General features: G+C 42.1%; 1 protein-coding gene across 2 annotated transcripts in view; it reads right to left on the bottom strand.

The window, feature by feature from the left end:
* Nucleotides 1-752: 752 nt before the first annotated feature.
* The window catches only part of SGCZ (sarcoglycan zeta), a 296,102-nt gene continuing 287,647 nt past the window's right edge, over nucleotides 753-9,207 (bottom strand). Inside the window, exons 6-7 of one of the 2 annotated variants that reach the window (XM_056855370.1) lie at nucleotides 6,127-6,250; nucleotides 753-1,298 (exon numbers count right to left, since the gene is read on the bottom strand). In XM_056855370.1, coding sequence (XP_056711348.1) covers nucleotides 1,101-1,298; nucleotides 6,127-6,250 — 322 coding nt within the window. In that variant the 3' untranslated portion in view covers nucleotides 753-1,100. The remainder of the gene's footprint in view (nucleotides 1,299-6,126; nucleotides 6,251-9,207) is intronic. The other variant, XM_056855371.1, reaches the window with a different exon arrangement.

Here is a 9,207-nt window from a genome sequence, read left to right as displayed (position 1 = left end):
GCTTTGGTTCAAGGTGCGACTCTTTCCCCTCATTACAAATGACTGACCTGTGAGAAAAGTACTTGTAATGTCCATTATCTAATTTATTATCTGTTTACTATCCTGAGAATCTTTTCCTGGGACTATTCTTTTTTTTTAATTTCCCCAAGTCTTTCCCCTCCCTTTTAATATTTGTTGTATTTGTACCATATTCTTACAGGAAGCTCTAAGCTGTCTCCCATCTTGATTATTCTTTAGGCCTATGGTGGATTCGCTTCAGCAATTCTGTGGCATTGCTGGGCCCTGAACCACTTTTGTTTAATGAAACTGATTCACATACAATAGCCAGGTAAACCTTTCAAGGTCCAAGAAAAAAAGAAAGAAAAGTCAATGTTATTTTTTAACGTGGACAGGAAATATTGCTAAGCGCTTTCAAAAACCTTTTACCTAACCTAAAAAAACGTTCAATATAGGAGGCAAACAGTAACAAAGCACTTATTATTTAAAGGAATGGCACTCAGGGAGGGATTCTGTCTCTTGTTGTTTAAAAACAGGAACTGAATTTTAATTGTTTAGTAAAGCAAGCATCACACAATGCTTCAAAATTTTAAAATTCAGGGATAAAAGTTTACATCCAAAAAAGATGAGTGAAAATTGTGCTTTCAGATGGTAGAGTTCTTTATCATACCAATTTATCTTGCCATTAGATTTTGGGCAAATCTATATAGTATCATATCAATCTATATATATATATATATTTATATATTTATGTATATATGTGCAGTTTCTCATTTACAGTTCCTGCAAAAAATCTAAAACAATGTGCTTCACTTCATCTATAGCAAAGGCACCTGTGTTATTCTCCCTTTTGGACAAAAGGGGATACTAAGATCCAGGTTTCCTGATGGAGGCAACCGTTTTTATTCTCTCTTCGTTCTTCCATCTCTAATGTTCATAAGCCAGACGAGAAGGCCGCATTGTATTCCTGCTTCCACTGGAAGAGGTTGCTCTGTGGGCGGTTCGGAACGTCACGATTTAACGAAGGAAACCAAGCAGAACTGTGAAGCAGAGGGACAGTAACAAAAAGGCTATTCTGGTGTGAGGAGGAACGGGGAGTCTTTTCAGCTCCACAGACAGATGTTGCTGCTGGACTGGCACGTGGAGCCTGCTCCCGCTGGGGAAAGGTAAAGTTTACCATTGGGACAAACGCAGAGCTCATAGATAGTCTGGCGAGTGGTTGATGAACTTGGCGACGAGGGAGGGGACAGTGCACCCACCGGCAGATTCCCTAATCGGATTGAGTTCGCATTTAAAAAGATCTAGGAGAAAAAGAAAAGAAAGGGGAAAAAAATAAGGTATTGCCCCAGGTCATATTGTGAGGAATTCGTTCGATGAGCATGTAGTAGGGTTGCCAATTTTCAGGTGGGCCTGGAGAGCTCCTGGAATTACAACTGATCCCAGACAACAGAGATAATTTCACCTGGAGAATATAGGTGCTTTGAAAGTGGACTCTATGGCATTACCGTATTTTTCTGTGTATAAGACGATGTTTTTTTCTTTAAAAATTTAGTAAAAAATTGGGGGTTGTCTTATACACGGAAAAATACGGGCGGGGCCCATCGGAGGCCGGAGGCTGGCTGGCCTTCCGATGGGCCCCTCTCTCTTCCACGCCCGTATTTTTTCATGTATAAGACGCCCCCTGTATAAGAAGACCCCTCATTTCTTAATTTTGGGTTAAAAAAATAGGGGTCATCTTATACATGGAAAATACGTAAAAATACATGGAAAATACGGAAAAATATGGTATTTCCCATTGAGATCCCTCCCGTCCACAAACCCTATCCCCCCAGACTCTTCCCCCCAAATCTCCAGGAATTTACCAACCCAGAGTTGGCAACCTTAGCATGTAGGGCTTGAGCATCTCCAACATAAGCAGTGGCTAGACCCCTCTCTCCATATCCAATTCCGAAATGGTTCCTATAATCATAATCCTGGTCAAGGAATATGTAATTTTGGCATTTTGCATAAAAATAAATCAATGGTAATTAACAGAAGTAACAAGGTTAATTTCCTATTTTATCTTTCCCCACATTCAGACAGCTTGTCCTACAAGCAGATGGGTCATTGTAAATATTTGCAGTTGAGATGCCAGAATACATACATTAACTATGTAGATAAAGAAAAATACAAATTTAGAGTGTTCTTAAAATCTGTTCAGTTCCCTAAATTACAATCTTCCAGTGAACTCCCCCCCACAAACTCAATTTGGATGCATTTCAATATGAGTTATTGAGGAAATAGAAAATGCCTAGCTATTTACTCTCAAGGATTATGAGTGGGGAACAAATTTTGACACTGTAAAGATGGGTTTAGGGTTGCCAACCTCCAAGTCATGGTTGGAGATCTCCGGCTATTATGATTGATCTCCAGGCGACAGAGATCAGTTTACCTGCAGAAAACAGCCAGTTGGGAAGGTAAACCTTATGGCATTATACCCTACTGAAGTCTCTCTCCTCCCCAAACCCCACCTTCCTCAGGCTCGATCCCCAAAGTCTACAGGTATTTGCCAACCTGGAGCTGGCAACCCTAGAGAGTTGAACGTGTTTTGTTGTAACGTAATGATCGTCTTCATGTTATCCGTAGTACAGCCATGTTTTATCAAGGATTAAATAAATGCTATGAAGTAATGGAGAGCCAGTGTGTTGTAGTGGTTAAGGTATCGGACTAGGATCTGGGAACCCCAGATTCGAATTCCCTCTCTGCCATGGAAACTTGCTGGGTGATCTTGGGCCAGCCGCCCACTCTCAGCCTCGGCCCTGGCAAGTGTTTGGATGGGAGACCTCCAAGGAATACCAGGGGTGTGACATGGAGGCAGGCAATGGCAAACCAGCTCTGAACATTTTTTGCCTTGAAAACCCTATGGGGTTGCTATAAGTCAGCTGTGACTTGATTGCAAAAAAAAATGTACTGTAAATCTCTTGGGGCAGGGCACAGATACCTGCAAAGGGACCATGGCTCAGTTGTCAAGCATCTGCTTGGCATGCAGAAGGTCCCAGTTTCAATTCCCGGCATCTCCATTGAAAAAGACCAGGCAAGTAGGTGATGTGAAAGACCTTTGCCTGAGACCCTGGAGAGCCGCTGCTGGTCTGAGTAGACAATACTGACTTTGATGGACCACGGGTCTGATTCAATGTAAGGCAGCTTCATGTGTTCCGTTGGATATCCACTTGGCATTTGGAGTTCCTTAAACTAATGTCCTGAAAGTGCTGATGGTCCCACTGGAATTTGCAGTTTCCTGTGGACACCACTATCCAGCTGCTTTCACCTAGACACCTTGGTACAAGCAATCAGTATGAACAGAAACCTTTTGCTAAGGCAATTTATGATCCTTAGATTTGTAAGAATAGTGTCCTTGGTGTCAAAGTAGCATTTTTTTTTTTTAAAGAAGCTTGTTGTGCTTCATGACTCAGCCTTACATTAATATTTCATCATTTACTGCTATATATTAAATATGATTTCTACCAAGGGACATCCTACTGTAAATTTCTGTGTTCATATGTACAGAAAACAATGGAATCCCATGGTGGTATAATGGATGGTAACAAAGCCTTCCTTTTGTACCATCTAGGCTGTCTTTATTGGGATGCAATGCATGGTTTTGGCTGATGGTTAAATATTGATATAAAGCTGGGAGCTGGATACATCAAAGTTGGCGAAATGCTTTGAAAATGAAAAGCGCTACACAAGACATATATCTGAGCACTCTGTTCTTTGGTGATATTGATTAACTGTGGTCTACTTATCAGTCCCAATTAGAGAAGGAAACTAACATGCATTTTTCATCATTAATGTAGCAATTATATTTGTACATTAAACATGCATCAATATAATGACATTTCAGAATCGCTCTGATAATAAAAAGGAACTATACAATTTACAATTCATTGCAGCACTATGAATTTGCTGTCGCTCTTTTAAACATGCCCTAATTATTAATCCCAACTAGGAAAAGAACAATTTAACTTTATGCCTTTTCCAGTACCAACTTAACAATGATATGTCAATTAATATTAGGTCAGGCCGGTAACAATTTGTGACCCACTAAGTTGAACATAGCCCACTGGCCTGGTACTGGGATCTGCCAGATGTTCGATACCCCCCCACCCTGCATTACCTTTGCAATACAAAGCAGCTGGGGGAAGTTTTTAAAAGGTCAGTTTGCTGTAACATATGGTGGCTCTGAGATGCAAGGCAGAGCAAGTAGCTTAGACTAGAGGGGCTAGGATATATGATTGAGAAGGACCCTTCAATAGGAAAGCCAATAGCTCCTGGATCAGCAATGACTTGGTGGCCTTAAAGCCCATTCCTGAAGGTGGGGGAGAAGCCCCTTTGGAGCCGGCATGACCTCATGCCAGTGTAGGTGCCACCTTATTCCATGATAAGGTGGCACCTATGCCAGCGAGGGGGCTAACTTGCCAGCATCTGGGTGCTGCTGGCTTAGGGTTACCAGTTGCGGGTTGGGAAATACCTGGAGATTTTGGGGGCGGAGCCTGAGGAGGGTGGGGTTTGAGGAGGGGAGGGACTTCAATGCCATAAAGTTCAATTGCCAAAGCAGCCATTTTCTCCAGGTGAGCTGATCTTTGTTGGCTGGAGATCAGTTGTAATAGCAGGAGATCTCCAGCTAGTACCTGGAGGTTGGCAACCCTATGCTGGCCCATGGTGCTAGTGCAGCTATGCCAGAAGGGAAATCTCGTGCCAGCGTGGGGGGATGATGTTCCCGGGCATGGACCTGACTTTAGGCAGCTTCCGCAGCCCTTTCACCCCGGGAATGTCCTCTTTAGTGGCAGCGGGACTGCTTTCAATGGAGCCTTTCCCCTTTTTCTTTATTTTTTTTATTATTATTATTATTTTATTTTTTGTCTCCGTGGTTCTACATCTCCCCTTCAGGATTGAGCTCCTAATGCCAATTCATAGTAAAGCAGGTAGCTTGTTTCAATCAGGAAAGCAGGAAAACCAAGCCAAAAGCAGGAAAAAAAATAGTGGTTTCTACCTATTCAGAAGACTCTCTAGCTATCTAGAACAAATATGGACCTTGTAAATGAACCAAATAACGCCCCAAATGGCCTGGAATACTGACCAAGCTTTAAGAGGTACAGAACGTTGAGAGTCAAGGATAGAGGGCTGCCAAGTCTTCCGCTAAATTAAAAAAAAAATCCAATGCAACCACAACTATTTAACCCTTAGTGGTTTCTGATGTTGCAAACCCTGGCAGCTGGAAAAGACCAAAGTCAGTAAGTAAAGCTTGTTGTTTGTGCCTAAATATGAGCCAATTCTGTTTCTTTTTTTATTACTCTGTAGGTTGTCATTGTCACTGACTTCTGTTCAACTTATTTTTGTTGCTGCCTTAGATTATTCTTTATATATATACTTAACGTGACAATGCTATGCCTTTTACATACCATTTTGTGTTATTTGTACGTAACTGATGCACAAATTTCAGTGACAAGTATGTTCTTATGTGAAAACCTCATCATGAGGAAACTGCAAAAAAGTGTGAGGATAAAGATTTATAGGCTTAGACCAAATAGTATGTTGCCACTGATGGAAGGGAACTTCCTCAGGCCCCTGAAATGCTCTTCTTGCGGGACAGAGAATCCCCAGGTAAAGGACTGTTGGCGTAGGCAGTGATTAAAATAACTCCTGCTTTCGTTAGCAGAAATTTTCCATGGGATCCAAGCCATAGGTTTGTTTCTCGTAAAGGAGAAGTGGAAATCAAACTGCTGTATTTGAACTGAACCAGTAAGCTCATGAAATTTGGTCTCATCATTATCAGCAACGTCAAAGCTTCTCTTTCTCTCTTCTTGTTTCCTATAAATTGTTCTGACAACCCTCAGTTGCCAGGCTTACCACTATTGGTCCTCAAGCAATATAATACCTACTTCCTGGCTCAAGCAGTTGGGAATGTGATGCTTCTCTGTCAAGCAGAACACAATTATATTCAGTATCTGAAGAGAAAATGATTTTCTGTCTGAGCAGACCCATTCCTTTGCTGCAGTAAAGTTCTGTCTAACACAGAAGCTCCATTTTGAGTTTCATTCTCCACCCCTGTATGTTTTCTGGTTGTGTCACGTATCTGATCATGCTTACCTCCCCTTCTGTGGACTGCAAGTGTAATTCTTTTCTACAGGTGGCCTTTATGTCCCCTACAGCTGCACTCACTTGTATTCCTCTGGGAGCTTCCATTATCAATGATCTAGTTGGTGATTCGAGCCTGAGAGTAAAGGGGGGGGGAGAAAGAAAAAAGAATAACAGTAAAAAGATGACATATGGCGTGTCTGATCCGACAGCACAGGTAAAATCATTTTCCCAGGACAATGGAAAAATAAAACTTTCTCTGACTTCAATGGCATTGGAAACTCATAACCGAGCTATGAAAAATTCACTTTCAAGATTAAAAACATGACCTTACAATATTCATATACCATTCAATATTCTTTCAGATCTCAGTTTAGACCTTTATGGAACACACACAGGCTGTTTCTGAAATGCCCTGAAAGTAATAATTTTTTTGCAGTTCATAATTTTTTTACAATGTAGCTGAGACCATGTATAACAAATGATTATATCACAATCAGTTATTGTCTTAAGTAAAAAGCTAGGTTTTATGACTGCTTCATTGATGGGTAGCTACTCTTTGAAGAAGAGTTGTTTTTTATATGCTGACTTTCTCTACCACTTAAGGGAGACTCAAACCAGCTTACAATCACCTTCCCTTCCCTTCCCCTCCCCACAACAGACACCCTGTGAGGTAGGTTGGGCTAAGAGAGCTCTAAGAGAGCTGTAACTAGCCCAAGGTCACATATGCTACATATGGGGAAAACCTGGAAGTAGAGTCACACCGCTCTAGGAATTGCCAGAAACTCCATGGTAAGCAACATAAGAATGTTGCACCAATGGCAATCCCCCCCCCCCTTAGTGGCCAATGATCAGAGGCAGGCAGCAGAGGTTGCCATGGGTGGTCTTAAATTAAGCCATAGCAGGAAACCTGGTAATCCTAAATGTGGGAGAATCCAGGCCTCAGTTCTGAGGCTGCCTTGAGACCTCTATGCTCATCTTGCTAAGTAAAGTTTGGGAACCTTGACTGTAGCCAACAAGACACAGTGGTGAAGGTGACTAAAAATAAATTCATTTCAAACTGGGCCTAAAATTAATGGGTTTCAGCATACTCTGGTATGGGCTGAGGATTGTTTTCAGAATGGGAGTCTGAATTCCAACAACTTACTTTAGACCATCCAATGAATATTCTTCAAAATAAGTTATTTTAATTGGGCCAAAGGGAATTCACCGTGAGGTCAGAGGGTGTTTACCTATCAAGGACTGTTGTATTTTTAAATCTATGCTACCATAGCATAGGATCCCCGTGGTGCAGAGTGGTAAGCTTTAGTACTGCAGTCCAAGCTCTGCTCATGAACTGAATTTGATCCCAATAGAAGTTGGTTTCAGGTAGCCGGCTCAAGGTTGACTCAGCCTTCCATCCTTCTGAGGTCGGTCAAATGAGTACCCAGCTTGCTTGGGGTAAAGTGTAGATAACTGGGGAAGGCACTGGCAAACCACCCCGTAAACAAACTCTGCCTAGTAAACGTCAGGATGTGACGTCACCCCATGGGTCAGGAATGCTTGCACCGGGGACTACCTTTACCCCCACCATAGCATACATTCATCTACAGAATATCTTATTTTTGACAGGCTTTGGGAAAGGGCAATGTGATGCAGTGGTTACAGTGGTGGACTAAGATTTGAGAGACACAGGTCTGAATCCATGTTCTACCATGGAAGTGGGTAGGTGGCCTTGGGACTGTCACTCTCTCTCAGCCAGACCTATCTCAACAGGTAAGGATAAAACAGAGGAGAGGAGAATGATGTTGTAAATGCTTTGGGTCCACAATAGGGAGAAAAGGAGGGTAGAAATATAGGAATAATTTTTATTATTATTATTATTTGTTAGTTACTTTTTTTTTGGGGGGGGGGTAACATGCAAACCCATTGCTAAAGTTCAGCAACAAGTAAATATCAATATCCTGTTAGCATTTTACCATTATTTTGTTTAACCCAGCTATGGACACGTTCTCTCATTTCCAAGTCTGGTGTCCAGTCCGGGTGTTGTCTTGCTGAAAAACCACTAAGAAGTAAAAATCGCAGATTCAACACTTCGTCTTCAAAAGCTCATTAGCTTTGTGCTGCTATGTAGCTCCAGTGATGACCCAAGGGCATGGGATGTGAGGGTAGAACGCATCTCAGAGAAAAAGGAAACAATAATAGAAAACAAGGAGGGCAAAGTGCCAGTAAAAGAAAAGGCTTCTGGAAGGAGGCTGGTATTCTATTCATCCACCTCTGACATCAACCACTCCTACTGCAACAGCTGAAGGAGATCTTTAGCATCCACTCTCCTAAATGAATTTCCATTATTCCATCATAGCCTCTTTGATCTGTTCCCTCATATAGTATTTCACTCTGCCTAATCTTCAGCTGGGGATGTGGAATGATACAGTATAGCCTGATCTCATCAGATCTTGGAAGGTAAGCAGGGTCAGTATTTGGATGGGAGACCACCAAGGAAGACTTTGCAGAGGACGGCAATTGTAAACCACCTCTGCTTAATCACTTGCCTTGAAAGCTCGATGGGATCTCTGTAAGTTGGTTGCAACTTGACGGCACTGTACCCACACACTCTTCAACTTCTCATTCCCAGTTTCTGTTTAGCTTGTTCAGTAGTCACAATTTTGGTGCTTCCACTTCTCATAATGGGTAAGTGCTACCTGCTAGGGTTATGCATATCGATAAACCTGAACCGAACATAAACCTGAAATTAGCTGTTTTGGCAATTTTCGGGATTCGGGTTTACTGAACGGCAAAATAAATTGCTGAATAGGCAGTTTTTTCAGGTTCGGCTATTTGCCTTTGCTCAGAGGCACGGCTCTGTGCTTTCTCCCATTTTTCTATCTTTTTTTGACTGGTTTTGTTGGGGCCCTTTTGAGGTTGGGGTTGTGTAATCGGAGCCAACTTGGTCTGACCAACTTTCCAGGTATATCACCCAACAAAAGACTAGTCTGCATCAAGCATAAGGATTATTTAAAAGATGGGGCTCACTCAGTCCCGTCAGGAGGGATATACCCTCCAACTAAAAAGAACCGGCTTCAACAGCTGCTCACACCACCAGGTTTCCGAAGG

Source organism: Euleptes europaea, chromosome 9 (genome assembly GCF_029931775.1).
Source record: "Euleptes europaea isolate rEulEur1 chromosome 9, rEulEur1.hap1, whole genome shotgun sequence".
Lineage (NCBI taxonomy): Eukaryota > Metazoa > Chordata > Lepidosauria > Squamata > Sphaerodactylidae > Euleptes > Euleptes europaea.
The sequence above is the reverse complement of the archived record's forward strand: the minus strand, read 5'-3'. Positions and strand labels throughout refer to the sequence as shown.